This window comes from Ceratotherium simum, chromosome 11 (assembly GCF_057802395.1).
Source record: "Ceratotherium simum simum isolate JZ-2026a chromosome 11, ASM5780239v1, whole genome shotgun sequence".
Lineage (NCBI taxonomy): Eukaryota > Metazoa > Chordata > Mammalia > Perissodactyla > Rhinocerotidae > Ceratotherium > Ceratotherium simum.
Genome location: NC_141910.1, coordinates 23,249,479 through 23,266,972, shown reverse-complemented (window position 1 = coordinate 23,266,972; position 17,494 = coordinate 23,249,479). Strand labels below are relative to the sequence as shown.

The 17,494-nt window shown below is 40.8% G+C and overlaps 2 protein-coding genes and 1 long non-coding RNA gene across 7 annotated transcripts in view; 2 read left to right on the top strand and 1 right to left on the bottom strand.

Moving 5' to 3' along the window:
* Positions 1 to 80: 80 nt before the first annotated feature.
* Positions 81 to 15,110, top strand: LOC147915949 (C-C motif chemokine 26-like). Of its 5 annotated transcripts, none has more exons than XM_087436693.1 (4): positions 81 to 478; positions 671 to 822; positions 1,500 to 1,628; positions 14,580 to 15,110. In XM_087436693.1, the coding sequence occupies exons 2-4, from the start codon at positions 817 to 819 to the stop codon at positions 14,916 to 14,918; spliced, it is 474 nt and encodes a 157-aa protein (XP_087292819.1). In that variant the 5' UTR covers positions 81 to 478; positions 671 to 816; the 3' UTR covers positions 14,919 to 15,110. The 5 variants fall into 5 exon arrangements, with proteins under 5 accessions (XP_087292819.1, XP_087292818.1, XP_087292821.1 ...); XM_087436692.1 differs by having other exon boundaries at positions 668 to 822; XM_087436695.1 differs by lacking the exon at positions 1,500 to 1,628 and having other exon boundaries at positions 668 to 714.
* LOC147915950 (uncharacterized) lies at positions 3,020 to 6,921 on the bottom strand. The gene is made up of 3 exons (XR_015553642.1): positions 6,811 to 6,921; positions 4,162 to 4,279; positions 3,020 to 3,296 (listed from the first exon to the last, which is right to left on the bottom strand). It is a non-coding gene; the product is annotated as an uncharacterized LOC147915950 (long non-coding RNA).
* A 1,900-nt stretch (positions 15,111 to 17,010) lies between the features above and the next one.
* The window catches only part of COMMD1 (copper metabolism domain containing 1), a 166,537-nt gene continuing 166,053 nt past the window's right edge, over positions 17,011 to 17,494 (top strand). Inside the window, exon 1 of the mRNA XM_004435641.3 lies at positions 17,011 to 17,202. Coding sequence (XP_004435698.1) covers positions 17,026 to 17,202 — 177 coding nt within the window. The 5' untranslated portion in view covers positions 17,011 to 17,025. The remainder of the gene's footprint in view (positions 17,203 to 17,494) is intronic.

Genomic DNA, 17,494 nt, shown 5'->3' with positions numbered 1-17,494 from the left:
AAGCGACTGCGTCGGGGAGCTCGGGACTCGCAGGGGATGTTGCGGAGGGCGCTGGGGGTCGGGGGCGCGGTGGGGCTGACTCACACGAGGCAGGAAGGACAACCCGCGATTGTAAAGGCAGGAGTTGGGACACCCACATCTCCCCACCCCACTCCCTGGCCATGAGGTCCCTTCCGTTAAGTCAAGCTAGACCTGTCCGCGAGGTGGTGTGTGTACCCAGATTGCTCCCGAATGGTTGGGGCTGAGCCGGTTTTTGTCGGGCTGCATAGAGCTGTTTTTAATTCACTTTTATTCATTGTGAAAGGGGGGTCGAAAGAGAGATTTGGGAGGGCTGGCTGCTTTCCTTTGCTTTAAGTGTTGGCGTTGGTTGTCTCGTATTGATTAATACTGGGTAGTAGAGATTTAAATATACACTGGTTAAATACCACAGTCTTAAAAGTTTTGCAGCTGTGATTGCCTGCCAAATCGGGACTGTCTGGTTAGTACAGCTTCCTCGTTTTACACTAGTTTGTTCTACCTAACGTAGCCATTGACTCTTAGGAAACCTAAGTATTTTAATAAACGATCATTTAGTTCAGTTATGCGCTAGGCGCAGTGCTAAACCCTGTACACGTTTTATCTCAATTCTCACAAGCCTATGAAACAGTTGCCTTTATCTTTTTTTTAGTAGATAAAGGAGCCGCAGCAGAAAGAGAACTGAAGCCCCATGTACCAGTAAGTAGATGGAACCAGTATTCCAGTACAGAGCAATGACTTCAGAGGTCGTGAACTAAACTGCTGGGCTCTTATTACCACTGTATTTTAATATGGAAGTTTATGCAGGTGAGGTTCATTCAATATTCATTCACAAATAATTATTAAGCACCCATAAAGTAACAGATGCCTGGATAGGTACAGGAACAGTTGTTCCAAGTACTTAATCCTGTGATCCTGAGGAGCGTTTATAGCATTCAGTGTATTAGCGCTAGAAGATGAGGCTTCCTAGGTGCTCTGCCATCCGTAAGCCTCTGGGACTGACTTCAAAGGACCAGATTACTTCTATCTTGGCCCATGAACATTCTATAGTTATTTAAGACAACCGATGTGGTATGATGGTGTTTTGAGAGGTTTGGTGGATTTGATTGGAGGCGTAAAGGAACTTTTCAACACAGACGAGTGGACTGAGTGTATACTTTAGTATATAGGGAAGAGTAAAGGTAAAGGCAGCAAACAGATTATATAGGGAAGAGTAAAGGTAAAGGCAGCAAACAGATTATATAGGGAAGGGTAAGGACAAAGGCAGCAAACAGATCCGAATAGGTCAAATAATAAGAGGGAAAAACATCAGGTCGATCGAAAAGGGAAACATCAGATCGACCGAGATAGAAACAGATCCGAATAGGTCAAATAACAAGATCCGATTGATCGAAAAGGGAAACATCAGACCGACCCAGGGAAAATAACATCAGATTAATTGAAAAGAGAAACATCAGATCGGGTAATTAACAACATCTACGCAGGTACTTACAACATCTACGCCGCGTGGGGGAGAGTCCCTTGAATTGACACGGCTTGGCGGGAGTTCTGATCAACAGTGGTCCTGGGCAAGGCGTCCCCCCCACAGGCGAGATTCTCGCCCAAGCAGAATTGTGAGTTGCTTTTATGCATGTTTTCATTTAGAGACCATCTCTATGGGAACATTTGGTTTTTTGTTTTTTATTTTTTTGCTGTTATGAGGTGTGTATGTGCACTGTAACTCCCGGTACTTATCTCTGACCGACACAGATGGCCAGTCTGTGTCTGTCCTTGACATCCCAGGAGTTTTATAACCTAAATAGTTGTAGCTAGTATTGTGGGAGAAAGGCGGGTTTCCATCACAAGCAGCTGCTCTGTATTTTTTAGTGTGGTTGGTTTCCTAGGGTCACCAAGCGGACAAACATGGCCACACTTATGTTGTCATCTTGGCCGTGGCCACTTGGTTATCCGTAAGAAACCAGCCGCATGGACAGTGAACTTTGTACACAGCTACACATAAAACATCCTGTGATTACAAGGTCGATGCATAAGACAAATAGAAAGCAATCAGAACAAATAGATCCCATATGCCAGGGTAACCACTTAAACAATTTTTTGGAATAAGAAATGTTATCAATTTGATTTTGTAAGTCATTGATTATAGAATTTAAGGTAGAGGTTTTATTAGTAACATTAAAGCAACATATTTTTGGTATTTGAATACATGAAAATTTATGTAATAGGAAAAGGTAATCTAGCGCTGCTGGCTGCTTGTTGAATCAATGTTTCCCTTTATAACTCTTGTAATTTTTTTAGAAATAGTAAATAAAGCTCTAACAGTGTCATTCATAATATGAGTGAGTAAACAGGACAGATGTTTAATTTGTTTGTAATTATTTACAATTAATTTTGGATCGAGTAACAACAGGGTAGCTAATATTGTCACTGTGGATATTGGTAATAAGTTGACATGTGGATCATAATCTGGAGTTAAAGTTTTCTTATGTCGAACTCTTTCTTTGGGATATGTAGCAAGCAGGGGTATTATTACTCCTACTCCACAAGTCATTGAAGTATTTTTTGGAACGTATCAATAGACTTGATCACCGCATAGCCAAAATAGTTTTGTAGGAAGAGTTACAGATGTGGCGCGAGGGGTTACAGTATGATTACAATAGGTAGGGATATAAGTGCAATTAAGGGAATAACGGGTGGTACTGGTAGTACTAGAAATAGGAATTGAGGATAGGGAGAATGAAGTACTGGCGTTAACAGATGAAGTAGAAGTATGGCTATGGGGTAGACCTAATCCTAGCAAGTTAGCTTGGAGTAAACTGGGAGGATCATTATTATTGCGCAAGCAGAAAGAAGTAACATTAAGAACATTGTTAGCCAGATGAAGCCAAATATTAGAGTTACCTAGAGTGTTGGTGGCATTTGGTAAAATGCTGACAAAAGCAGTATTGTTTATATATGGAGAGTTAGGTTTCCCTTTTTTTTTACTCAATGTATGAATAAAATCTTCCACTTCATAAAGTGGAAGCAGGTAAAAGGATGGAATAATTTGTATTTTGTCTGTGTGACTGGTCAGAAATGTTATGATATGATGAGGTGAAAATCAGCCTTTGTGACCAAATAGTCTGTTTATTTAATGTCCAAGTTACAGGTCCAACTGGCGTGAAGCAGTCTGTCTAGCACTGCAGTAGCAGTGGTTGTCCAACCATGACGTTCAATGGCGTAGCAGTCTGAAGAAAACAGGAGGTGCTCATTGTGGCAGCAATCAGCAAGCTGATTAACAGTACCTATTCACATAAAGAAACAGCATTTTTAGGAACATGATATAGATTATTGTTTTTGGGGTATATAACAATTAGGGTGGCTGTGGTTCTTTGTGCTATGATTTTGGCCACTTGGGAAGCAGTATGCGGAGGGTGTGTAACTCAAACTGGCTCTAGGTTTTCAACCATCTGTTGAGTTGAAGCCTTGTAATTTTTGGGGGGGGATAAAATTGAGGGAGGGCTCCCCCTTTTTATTTGTGGTGTTATTAGGGGAAGGATAAGTAGTTGTCCAATTTTGTCTTCTTTTTGTAACCTAGTTAAAGGAGTGTCATTAGGTCCTATAGGCCTATTGTTTAAAATATGCAAAGCAGCGTTTAAATGTGCATACCAGTTTTGTAAAGAATTTTTACTTAATTTGTGTAGCTGTTGTTTTAACAATTTATTTATTTTTTTAATTAGACCAGCAGTTTGGGGATAGTAAGGAATATGATATATCCATTTAATATAATTTTTTTTTTGGCATAGGTTTGTATTCACTTACCTGTAAAGTGGGAACCGTTGTCACTCTGAATTTGTCTTGGTGTTTTATAGTACAACTTAATTGTATTTGATAATTTTATGGCACTCTGCTGGGTGTCTGCTTTAGTCGGCATAGCTAATAAATAGCCGGAATATGTGTCAACAGCAGTGTAGACATAAATATAGCCACAAGAATTTGGCAATGGTCCAATAAAATCTATTTGTCATGTGTGGGTGGGAAATAATCCCTTTTGGATATGACCTTGGTAGGGGTGTGGAACTCCCCATTTAACTATTGGCATATTGACATTGTTGTACTGCAGTGGCAATGTTATCATGGGTGATAAGGATTCTCCTTTGTTGTGCCCACCTGTATGAAGCTTGTTCTCCCAAGTGTCCACTCTTTTCATGGATCCATTGTGTTAAGTCTGGGTTGTGTGTTGCACGAATTTGCACCAGCTGATCAGCATAAGAGTTATATTTTTGTTCTGTAGAAATTAAAGAACTGTGAGTATCAACGTGAAATACAGTAATAATTGTGTTTTGGCACCATAATTATATGTTTTTTTATAATTTTTTTTAGTGAGACATAATGTTTATTTTTATAATGAATTTATAATACAATTAGACCACAGAGATGTAATCATTTTATATAAAGCCCATTTAAAAATATCAACTTTTATAAAATTTTATCTTAATTTTATTACTTTTATATCTCTATTACTTTTATTAAGATTTTATTAACAAATTTTAGTATTACAATACTGTGTAGGGGAAGCATTCCCAGCCGGATATAATATTTATTTTCAAAAAACACATTTAGACAAAGTTGACATAAGCTCTTTATATAATATTAGCTTAAATACTTTAATTTTTATAGTCTTATTAACCTGAGTAGCCTAACTGTTGCCCCAAAAACTTTTATCCTTTTTACATCTATTTTGTTTATTTATTTCCAATAATTATATTTAGATTGTCTACAAAAACCTTATGAGATGTCAGACAGAAATAGTTATTATTTTGTTATTACCTTTGTTGACTAATTTTGTAACAGAGATAACATGAGCTCTTTTGATCGGTAAACCCAGGCTGTATGTCTGTATTATATCTAATGTTGATAACTCTGAAAACATATTTATTTTAATTAAACCAACAAACTTAAACAAGTTTTTATTTATTAAAGATTATATTATGTTAACTTGAAAGACATTTAGGCTAGTTTTTATTATATTTAGAAATAACTTGTAAAAGTGTTTACTCTAAGCCAATTAAATAGAGCTCCTTTAGAAACTGTACCATCTGGAGGCCGACAAATACACACAGAGACAGATAAACACAAACAGAGATCTTCAAAATTTTAGCCAGGTCTCAGGTACAAAACTCAGAAGAACAGTTAGATCCAAACAGTTTTTCTAGCAGGTGGATCTGCTCAGATGGCCAAAAATATTTACTAAAGATTTTTTTCTTTTGTTGTAAAGCCTTTTTACAGGTGTTTTTGAAATAACTTTGTCTTTTAGAAGTTTCTGTATATTAATTAAAGACTGCATCTCATCATGAGAGGTTTTGAATCCTCTCTTTTAAGGGTGACCCTTAAGGTGAACTTGTCTGAAACAGAGGTTCCCCAGAATGACCGTTATAATTTCAAATTATCTCAAAAGTTTATTTATTTTCACTTGCTTAATTTTAGATCAGGAATTTTGGGGGAGTTGAAGTGGGAAGCTCAGCAAGGGAGGAGAGAGAAGCAGATTTAGCTTCGGCTGTTGGCATGTTTAATATTTAATTATTTTTTTTTAAAGAGGCAGTACAGTATTCCTGATTTTATTTAGAAGCCTCAAAAGATTAAAATAGGCTTCCCATTGGTTGTTTAACTTTTTACCTGGCTTTTTTTAATTGCGTAAGCAAATACACCAGTTTTGGTAAACTGAAATTGCCCCATTTTGGCCACTTTCTCTCTGGAGTCTGTGGAATATTGTGGCCATGTGGTATTACAAGAAAAAATTATCTTCTTCTTGGACGTGGGCTCATAGCTGAAGTCAGCCCATTTAGCCAAGAGGTGGCCCAGAGAGCTTTTCCTGGGGACAAATGGAGCCCCCCCCCCTTCAAAATTATAAACATACAGAACAGAGAATCAGATGGGATCCCAAACAGAACAGACAGGTGCCCCCAACAGATTTTGGGTAAAAGTCCTATAATTATTTCCATTCCAGTAGGGATAGCCCTGCATCTCAAAGAGATAGGACCCCAGATGGAGTGGAAGGGAGTTCTTGGTGTAAGCAAAAACAAACAAACAATTTTAGAGCCTGTTTCCCTGTCATAAGAAAATGTGCCCAGGGTCAGCCGTGCTGGGTCAGAAGGAAAGCACTGGGAGCAGTCCCTAGGGCAAATCACCTAGGCAGCTGCTGGACTGTTTCCCAGGACATCCCAGCCGGCCCAGGGCCGCCGAGCCATGGGCAAAGAGCCTCCCAGCTGGCCTGCCAAATTGTTATTGGACACATATCCAGGCTCTCCATTTGTCACATAAGAGGGGCCAAATAAAACTAAAACGCCAGGCTTATGGCAAAGAAAGAGTTTTTATTTTGGGTGACGTCAGCCGGGACCTGGAATCTCCACCTTGGTTTCAGTTACCCTTTGTCTGAATAGGAAAGCCATCTCCTTAATGGAATCCCGCTCACAGTGCAAATTATGTTTTGAGAGGTTCGGTGGATTGGATCGGAGATGTAAAGAAACTTTCCAACCCAGGCGAATGGACTGAATGTATACTTTATTGTATAGAGAAGGGTAAAGGCAAAGGCAGCAAACAGATTATATAGGGAAGGGTAAGGGCAAAGGCAGCAAACATATCTGAATAGGTCAAATAATAAGAGGGAAAAACATCAGGTTGATCAAAAAGGGAAAGTTCAGATCAACCGAGATAGAAACAGATCCAAATAGGTCAAATAAGAGGGAAATAACAACAGATCAATCGAAAAGAGAAACATCAGATTGACCGAAAAGAGAAAACATCAGATCGGGTACTTACAACATCCACAGAGAGTCCCTTGAATTGACACGGCTAGGCAGGAGTTCTGATCAACAGTGGTCCTGGGCAAGGCGTCCCCTCCCCAGGCGAGACTCTCACCCAAGCAGAATTGTGAGTTGCTTTTATGCATGTTTTCATTTAGAGACCATCTCTATGGGAACATTTGGTATTTTTCTTTCTTGCTGTTATCACGTGTGTACCTGCACTGTAACTCCCGGTACTTATCTCGGACCAACACAGATGGCCAGTCTGTGTCTGTCCTTGACATCCCAGGGGTTTTATAACCTAAATAGTTGTAGCTAGTATTGTGGGAGAAAGGCCGGTTCCCATCACAAGCAGCTGCTCTGCATTTTTTAGTGTGGTTGGTTTCCTAGGGTCACCAAGCGGACAAACATGGCAACACTTACGTTAAGTCAGATGGAAACAAGTGTGTAATGGTGGAAGTGGCATTAATTTGGGGGACCAAAATCCTGGGTTTGAGTTCCACCTCTGCTACTTATTAGCTATGTGATCTTGGGCAAGTCACTTAAGTTCTCTGGGTCTCATTTTGCTCATCTATAAAATAGGAGGATTGAACTAGATGATCTCTAAAGGCTTATTAAACTCTACGAGTTTTATTAGTGTAAGATGTAGACCTGTCAGCCGTAGGGGACAGCAGAATTTGGAAGATGCCATTATTGGCTTTTGGGGACAGTCTCCATGGGTAGGATAGTTGTTTTAATTACCTGAAAATTTTCAAGTTATAAATATTTTTCTTTTGCTGTGACAACTGAAATTGGAATTATTTTTCTTTCTGAGATTAAGCAATAAGTAAATGCTAAAAATTTGATTGCTTAAAGGTGTTCATGTATATTAATTCTCCACTAGAATGTGATTTCAGTAAGTATTAAAACATACAAACTTTTGTAGGGTACTTGATGTACACAAAGCTCTGTTACTAGTGAAGGATAGAAATACTGAAAAAATCCTATGAGATCCAAGCAGACTTAAGGCATATGTGAGAATGCTGGCAATAACAACAGTCTTGTGGAATTTCTTCAATGATTTGTAAAATAGGTTTTATAAAACAGTAATACGTGGCCAACCAGCCAAGTGAGGGTTCTGTCTAGGATGGATGCTGAACCACATGCTAAGCCCCCAGTAATAGGACTGAGCTGGTTTGGATTGGAAAAGGAGGCAGGGGTGGGTATATCTTCTCTCAGGTTTTCACTCAACTTCAAAGACAATTTTTGTGTGTGTGTGAGGAAGATCAGCCCTGAGCTAACATCCATGCCAATCCTCCTTTTTTTTTGCTGAGGAAGACCAGCCCTGAGCTAACATCTATTGCCAATCCCCCTCCTTTTTCTCCCCAAAGCCCCAGTAGATAGGTGTATGTCATAGTTGCACATCCTTCTAGTTGCCATATGTGGGACACCGCCTCAGCTTGGCCGGACCACCTCAGCTTGGCCGGACGAGTGGTCCGTCGGTGCGCACCCGGATCCAAACCCGGGCCGCCAGTAGCGGAGTACGCACACTTAACTGCTAAGCCACAGGGCTGGACCCCCAAAGATAATTTTTTATTGTTATTATATATGTTTCTTCTCTTCTGCATTAGTTTATATTATTGAGACCATCATTAAGCCCTATTTTCCTAATTCGTATTATTTGTGTCATTACTTTTTTTAAGTTTAGCTTGCAATATTAACGTGAAGCAGAAGCCTGTTTTCCTTAAATATATTTTGATTTTCCTAATTTTCCCTGAAAGGTTTCTAGTTCACATTTTTATCACTTTCTAACCCTCCCAATTAAAAGATCTCTGTCTGGGGCCAGCCTGGTGGCGCAAGCGGTTAATATGCACACTCTGCTTCGCAGGGCTGGGGTTCGCAGGTTCGGATCCTGGGCGCGCACCCATGCACCGCTTGTCAAGCCGTGCTGTGGCGGCGTCCCATATAAAAAAAGTAGAGGAAGATGGGCACAGATGTTAGCTCAGGGGCAATCTTCCTCAGCAAAAAAAGAGGAGGATTGGGATCGGATGTTAGCTCAGGGCTGATCTTCCTCACAAAGAAAAAAAAAAAGATCTCTGCCTGAGAATGGGAGAAGGAAAAACCAAAGGCGGTGCTGGCTAACTTAGAAGTTTCATGATCTATTATAAGTAAACAAGTAACCAGATTTTCTATCTAAAAACAGGAACGAACGAACTAATATTTAATTATTGTACTATCAAGAGCTATAAAAATTGCAAATTTGTGGGCAAAATAAGTGATTGGTGTTTTGGGGGTCTAATTGTTGATGTGGTGGGGCACAACACAAAAAGAGAGGCAAGTAGACATTAGATACTTCCTGATGGAAGACAAAACAAATTGAACTTGAATCTAATCAAGTTCCTAGATCTAATCACCATTTTACAGATTTACACGATGTACAAGGGTAGAAGAATATATTTTTAAAAAATAGTATCATGAGGATACAATAGATAGAATCTAAACTGTGGGAAACTCTTTCTTTGTAGGAAATGACCTACAAATAAATTGCAAGACAATAAAACCAAGAAACGATGACGATGGAGTGGGAACCTATAGGTTAAAAGAGACTTAAGAAACATTAACTGGGGCCGGCCCGGTGGCACAAGTGGTTAAGTGCGTGCGCTCCGCTGCGGCAGCCCAGGGTTTGTTGGTTCAGATCCTGGGTGCGCACCGACGCACTGCTTGGAGTGGCAGCGTCCCATATAAAGTGGAGGAAGATGGGCATGGATGTTAGCCCAGGGCCAGTCTTCCTCAGCAAAAAGAGGAGGATTGGCAGATGTTAGCTCAGGGCCGATCGTCCTCACACACACACACAAAAGAAACATTAACTAATTGCATTTGGCTGATTAATCAACTACTTAAATATTCAGACAGTTAAAAAATATGAAATATGTTTGTGAGACAATTGGAAATTTGAATACTGATTGATTTTTAATGATTGATTGTTAAGAAAGTGTTATATTTTTATGTGGAATAGTGTATTATGAGTTTTTTTTAAGAGCCTTTACCTTTTAGAGAATCATACTGAAATATTTACAGATAAACTTATGATATCTGGAATTTTTCAGAATATAAGAGAAGGGGGAAGTGGGTGGGAGTAGAGATCAAACAAGATAGCCAATGTGTTGATATTTGTTGAAGTTGGCGATGGGGACGTGGGCACTCATTATAGTATTGTTCTTACTTTGTATGTTCTTGAAATTTTCCATAAGAAAAAGTTTTTTTTTTTAATTATTTTTTGTGTGTGTGAGGAAGATCAGCCCTGAGCTAACATCCATGCTAATCCTCCTCTTTTTGCTGAGGAATACCGGCTCTGCACTAACATGTACTGCCAATCCACCTCCTTTTTTTTTCCCCCCCAAAGCCCCAGTAGATAGTTGTATGTCATAGCTGCGCATCCTTCTAGTTGCTGTATGTGGGACGTGGCCTCAGCATGGCTGGAGAAGTGGTGTGTTGGTGCGTGCCCAGGATCCGAACCCAGGCCGCCAGTAGCGGAGCTCACGCACGTAACCGCTAAGCCATGGGGCCGGCCCCAGAAAAAGTTTTTTTTTTTTTTTTTTTTTGTGAGGAGATCAGCCCTGAGCTAACATCCGCCAATCCTCCTCTTTTTTTGCTGAGCAAGACGGCCCTGGGCTAACATCTGTGCCCATCTTCCTCCACTTTATATGGGATGCCGCCACAGCATGGCTTGCCAAGCAGTGCGTCGGTGCGCGCCCGGGATCCGAACCAGCGAACCCCGGGCCGCCGCAGCGGAGCGCGTGCACTTAACCGCCTGCGCCCCCGGGCCGGCCCCCAGAAAAAGTTTTTTATTTAAAAAATTCTTGGATACTCAAAAAGAAAAGAAGACTAGATTTCTCCAGATGTTTTCAATCTTTCCAAAGTCAATCCCATTTTCTAAATCTTTGAGTCTGAATTTGAATTAAAATATTTTAAAATGCAGAATGAGAATTTTGTTCTGTGACAATTTCATTCCAAATGCTTGCCATGATAGCTATTTTGATTAACACAGTTCATTGAAGGATAAAAGAACACACAAGAAGTGTGGAGAGGTAACCCACAAATAAAGTGAGCTCCTGTATGCTCTGAACCATCATCTACTCCGTCAGCTAAACCAGAAACCTGGGAACCATTCCTTTCACTCTTCCCTGTACTCCCTCATCCAAGACCTGCGAATTTTACCTCCTTTATGTCAAGAATCCATCTCATATTCTCCATCATAAGTGCAGCTGCCTTAGATCAGACCCCCATCATCATCTATTTGATTATTGTGATAGTCCAGCTTTCGGCCTCCCCTGCTCCTCCAGTTTATTTGCCACTGTGGGGATCAGAATTTGCCTCCCCAAAATGTGTCTCTTTGGCTTGATTATTTTTAAAAACGAAAGACTCAGAAAGAAACTTTGACCTTTCTCCTAACTGCCTAAAGGAGTTTAAGATAGAAGGCCTGTTCTAGAAAGGAGCTAATACCATAAGATAACTATAGTATACAGTAAACTAGGTGCGATAGACAGGGAGGAACCTAGCAAGGCCCGTTTAATCCAAGTCCTCTCCATCTCTCATTGTCTTTGTAAGGCATGGTCAACATTTGCTTATGAAACATTTGCTTTTCCATCTCCATGTGAATTGCCTTCCTCCCCTTTGAGTCCCAAACCACTATCCCCAAAATCCTCCTTTGTCTGTAGCTGAAGATGGTATTAAAGTGGTGGCTCTGGCCATTTTAGTGAGTTACTCAGTTTTCCCAGGGTTTCTACCATGTATACGTTATTAAATTTGCTTGATTTTCTCCTATTATTCTGTCTCATGTCAATTTAATTTGTAGACCAGCCAGAAGAACCTAGACGGTAAAGGAAAATTCTTCCTCCCCTACACTATGCTGCTACAACAGAGGAATCTTTTAAAAACTCAATCTGATCTTGTTACTACTCCTCTGCTTAAAACCCTTCAGTGACTCTTCAATGACCAAGTATAAAAATTGGTGTTACATGTAAACTCTCCATCTCTATGATCCAGGCCCTGTCTATCTTTTCAGGTTTATTACGTACTAGGCTAGGCTCCTGGTTTCACTCTTGCTACTGTAGGGGAGGAAAAATATCTTTTTCTTTCTATCCTTCTAGGTTCTGGGCTGGGACTTTGTAACAAAAAACAAGTTAACAAGAGAAAAACATACAAATTTATTTAAGTTTTATGTGACATAGGAGCCCTGATAAGGAAATGAAGACCTGAAGAAGTGGTTAAATCTGAGTATTTTTATGCTAGACTTGATGAAGAGTAGAGAAATGTGATAGGACAAAAGGATATGAGCTATGGGTAGTAAACTGGGAAAACTTAGCAAGGCCTGTTGGTTCAGATTCCTCTTGATGTCCTTCCATCTTTGAAGATAAGGATGCTCTGGGTTTAGGGAGGGCACTTCTCACATGAGGGTCTTATGACCTGCTTCAGGGGAGAAGTAGGCATCAGAGAGTCCTTCCTGCACCTGTTGTTTCTCACATTCTCTTTCTTATGTTCCTCCAAATATTCAGTATGCCAAAGTGCCATATTTTGGGGTAGTGTGTCCTGAACCCCATCTTTACACTATGGGGTTCATAGCATACCTCAACACACCACTGTGTTTCACTCCTTCATATATAGAGACATGCTATTTCACCTGCAACATGTCTAGCTATTCATCATTAAGCTTCTCCTTGACTTATTCAAACTGAGTTAATCAATCTTTTCTTTCATCAACAAATCGGATAGCTACTTCTAGGTATTTAGTAGTAACAACACTTAGTTTATTGTATTTTAATCATTAGTTTATGCAGAGCAGGAAAAAGTGGTTTTCCCTTTACCCTTCTGAGTTCTTGGCTAGGACCCCTAGAACAAAAGATAGATTAATGAAAAAAATGAACAGAAGTTTATTAACATGTATACCTCATGTATACATGCAAGATACCCAGGGAAAAATTAGTAACTCAAAGCAGTGGCTTAGAACTCCAAAGGTCTAAAGTTGTCTCCTGGGATTAATTTTTGTCCTTCCTGGTAGACAGGGGAGGAGGGACACCTTTGAAAATTTATGTTCTGCATTTGGGCAAATAGGAGGAGAGCTGTGAGGTTTTCTTGTATCTGCTTCTTCTTAGTCGCCTTCTTAGTTGCCTTCTTAGTTGCCTTCCTTCTTAGTTGCCAGCTCAAAATAATCCTGATGCCAAAATGGCATATTTTGGGGTGGCAAATTCTGCTACGCTTCATTTAAATATCATTTTTCCCTTACCAGAATGTAAGATTTTAGAGCAGAGACTGTTTTATTCATTTCTGTCCCCTAGCTGAATGACTGGCACAAAGCTCTCAACTAATACCTGTTGAGTGGCAAGTGAATGGTAATTAAAGCAGAATTGGAAAAGGTGGAGTAGAGACAGGGAGCAGGGAGAGTTTATTGCAAAACTTTGGGGCCCTCGTCTTTGCACATTATTTTGGTTCACATTTTTAAATTGAACGTTTTCAGAGATGGAAAACCTTATGAAAGCACATATTGCTGGCCTGGGACCAAACAGCCTGTGAGCCATAAAAAGACTAGTTTAATAAGGGAAGCGACCAGTTGCTTAATGGAAATTAGAATGGAAACCTATTTGGCCATAATGAAAAGGAAAACCTGTTTACCAGGAGGGCTGCTAGTTAGGTGCATGTAGTTTCATTTGAGCCAAGACTCCAGGGTCTTTTTCTTGCTGTTGCCTTACCTTAGGCAATTCTTTTAATAGGCTCGTGCCCAGGTTTGTTATCTGCGCAACAGGTTGTGTTTTGAGATTTAATAAAATAAAGCTTTGTGCTTTGATCCTTTTGTTTGAAAAGCGTTCTAAAAATGCAGCTGTTACCAACTTTGAACAGTTGCATTGGCAATAGCAGCCCCTGATGGCATAGGGATGATTTTCTTTTATTTGTCACCTTGGTGTTTTGGAACTTGTAGGCTCAGGCAGGCAGTGTGTTAAAAACAAAATTCAACTGAGTAACTTTTAAAGATCTTATTGGCTTTATTCAATGATTCATGCATGAATCGGGCACATCCAGTCCAGCAGGAAGAAAGGAGCTCTGAGGAGCTACACAAAATGACTTGTATAGGGAGAAGAGAGCAGCAACAAGGCAGTTATACTAGACAAAAAAGCAGAGTAGTTATGGTAAGGTCACTTTCCTTTAGGGGATGGCAGGGGTCTATCAGGCAGATTACCTAACTAGTGCTAGTACAATTTCACTCGCAACATTCACTCTCAGGGGCCAGCCCCGTGGCCTAGTTCCCAGGCGCGGACCTACACCACTCATCAGCAGCTGTGCTGTGGCACAACCCACATACAAAATAGAGGAGGATTGGCAAGATGTTAGCTCAGGGCGAGTCTTCCTCAAGGAAAAGAGGAAGATTGGCAACAGATATTAGCTCAAGGCGAATCTTCCTCAGCAAAAATAAATAAATAAATAAATAAAATATTCACTCTCAAAATTTAAGAAATATAAATTAAAACAATAAGATAATATTTCTAATGTATCAGATGGCAAAGATTATAAAGAATAATACCAGTCAGTGTTAGTAAAGTTTCATGGAAATAAATGGCTACAGCCTTCCTGGTGGGTAATTTGAAAGTCGTGTGTTCAAATATGCTTTCTTTCCACTTACCACCCTTTTATTACTTTTTCTCCTATGTCGACCATTCTCTGCAACTCCTGTAGGCACACTTAACACAACGTGTAATTTATCTCTAGGTTTGCTGTTATTAGAGCTATGAAAGCATTTCTGAATTTGCCTTTTAGAAAATTAATTCCGGAATTGGGCAGAAGGCTGTGAAGGGCCTGGGTGGCAGCACCATGAAGAGCTTCCCCGTGGCTCCCCTAGTTCTCCTGGTTTTCATCCTGAGTGTCCATCTCGGAGCTGCCATACGTGGCAGTGATGTGGCCAAGTTCTGCTGCTTCCAGTACAGCCACAAGATCCTTCCCTGGAAATATGTGCGTTCCTATGAATTCACCAGGAGCAGCTGCTCTCAGGGGGCTGTGATACTCACTACCAAAAGAGGCAAGAAAGTCTGTGCACAGCCAAAGGAAAAATGGGTGCAAAGATACATTTCTTTACTCAGAGCCCAGCAACGATTGTGACAGCCAGATTTCCAGCCCAAGGACGCTGGACCCTGTGTCCAGTGTCTTGGCTCTGCTGCCCTTGACGGAGCCTGGAGAATTTCTTCAGCAGAACGCTTTGTGGGCCTGGTGGGGACAAGACGGCATCTTCTGCCAGAGTTTTATTTAATAAAGGTTTTTCATAAAGAAAAAAAAAAAGAAAATTAATTCCTTTAGGGAAAGAAATACATCTTTTCTATTATAAAGAATATTTCTTGACTTTAGGCAAACTGGATAAACATTAGTCTGGATCAATGATTCTCAACAGGGTGGCACTACCTTGAAAGGAATGTTTCAGTTTCAGTTGTTAGAGTAATGGAGGGGGAGGAATGGCCCAGGCTGGATGGGCACTAGGGATATAAGTCCTGCCATCAAGGGGACATTCAGGAAGGTGAAACACCTATCTGTTATTGTCTGAGCCTGAAATCTAACTCCATTTTTTTTTTTTTTTTTTTTTAGTGAGGAAGATCAGCCCTGAGCTAACATCCATGCCAATCCTCCTCTTTTTTTGCTGAGGAAGACTGGCCCTGGGCTAACATCTGTGCCTATCTTCCTCTACTTTATATGGGACGCTGCCATAGCATGGCCTAACAAGCAGTGCATCGGGGCATGCCAGGGATCCGAACCTGGGCTGCCAGCAGCGGTGTGCGTGCACTTAACTGCTACACCAGGGGCCCAGGCCCCTAACTCCATTTTATATATAAACACAATGTATTTTTAGCATGGCTTTAATATACACCAAACATTCTTGGTTTGCAATTACTGAGTAAAGTGAGGGAAGAATGTTTTTTGTTTTGAACTTTATCAACCTTTCTTCTATTTTAGAACATATGTTACCAGTAGTAACTGCACTCACCCTCACACGTGCTCTCTCTCTTCTCACCAATACAGCACACTTGTATCAATATGCATTTGTAGAAGTCACAGGTGGTTCCACATAAAGATGCAGGCATTTTGCTACTTCATATATCTCCTAATCACCTAGTCTAGTTATGCCCAAACACTTACACATTGAAATACATATATTATAGATTATTTTCCTTTTATTTTTATCCTAAATTATAATTAGGTCATTATATTGATTTTTAAATTGAGATATAATTCACATACTATGAAATTCATCTTTTAAAGTGTACAATTCAGTGGGTTTTAGTATATTCACAAAGTTGTGCAATCATAACCATTATCTAATTCTAGAACATTTTTATCACCCCCAGAAGAAACTTAGTACCCATTAACAGTCATTCCCCATTCCCGCCTCTTCTAGCCCCTGGCAACCATTGATTTATTTTCTGTCTCTATGGATTTGCCTATTCTGGACATATCATATAAATGAGATCATACAATATCTGGTCTTTAGTGGCTGTCTGCTTTCACTTAGCATGCTTTTAAGATTCATCCATGTTGTAGCATGTATCAGTAACTTGTTCTTTTTTATGGGTGAATAATATATTGATTTTTAAAAATTTATATGTGTATGAAGTTATATTATCTATGCATTTCATTTCAGGATAGTAAAGAAGGTTTTAACAAAATATTTGTTATAGAAAGGAGCATTGGATCAGAGCCACTGATCTAGTTGGAAAGACAAGACACAAATATATAAAAAGGCTGTTAAAAACCCAAACAAACACATTACATTATCAGGGTATAGTTAAAATTCCTTGGACAAAAGGTAGACAGGTAAGGTTAGGCACAGATTAGGTCTGAGTGATAGATCCTATTCAGTTAATGGATTGGCAAGGCCTGGAATGAGATACAGCCATCCAAAAATTAAACTGCTATCCGTAAAGGATGCTACCCCAACTCAAGAGATCTCCACCAAGTGATCTTTCCTTTGAGTAGGACCTGGAGTGATGAAGGATATCAGCGGAAGCAAAGTGAGCCTTCTGGAACTTAATGGATAACTCTGTGGTGGCAACCTATGGCCATAGTCTTTGCAGAGTAAAGCTGGGAGCTGCTAACACCGACCCCTGGTGGAACTCCGCCCCCACTTTCTCCGCGCGCCTTTGCCCAGGCTGTTTCGGCCCATCTCGGCCGCCGTGGCGAGGCCACGCTCAGCTGTTGGGGGGCGGGGCTTCCGCTGACCATGGCGGGCGAGCCTGAGGGGTGCAAGCCGTTGAGTGGGTTGCTGAACGGCCTGGCCCAGGACGCTTTTTACGGTCACCCGGGCATCACCGAGGAGCTGCTGCGGAGCCAGCTCTATCCGGACGTACCACCCGAGGAGTTCCGCCCCTTTCTGGCGAAGATGAGGGGGATTCTTAAGGTACCGCTCTTCCCTGCAGCCTCCGCCGCGGAGCCTAGTCCCTTCCCCGCCGCCCTCAGGCTTGTCCCCGAGATTCTGAAAAGCTTCACTCGTCAGACCTCTACTCCATGGGCTCCACAGTACGGTCCTTCAGATCCGGGGCACTTGCTCTGCCGCCTCTTCTCACTCTCCTAAGGGTGACTCCTGTCTGCACAAGCTCCCCCGCAGCTGTGTTGACCGACACCCGTGGGAGACGACTCTGGGTCTTTTCTCAAGATGCTGCTTCTCTGTTATTGTGTAGGTAACAATTTCT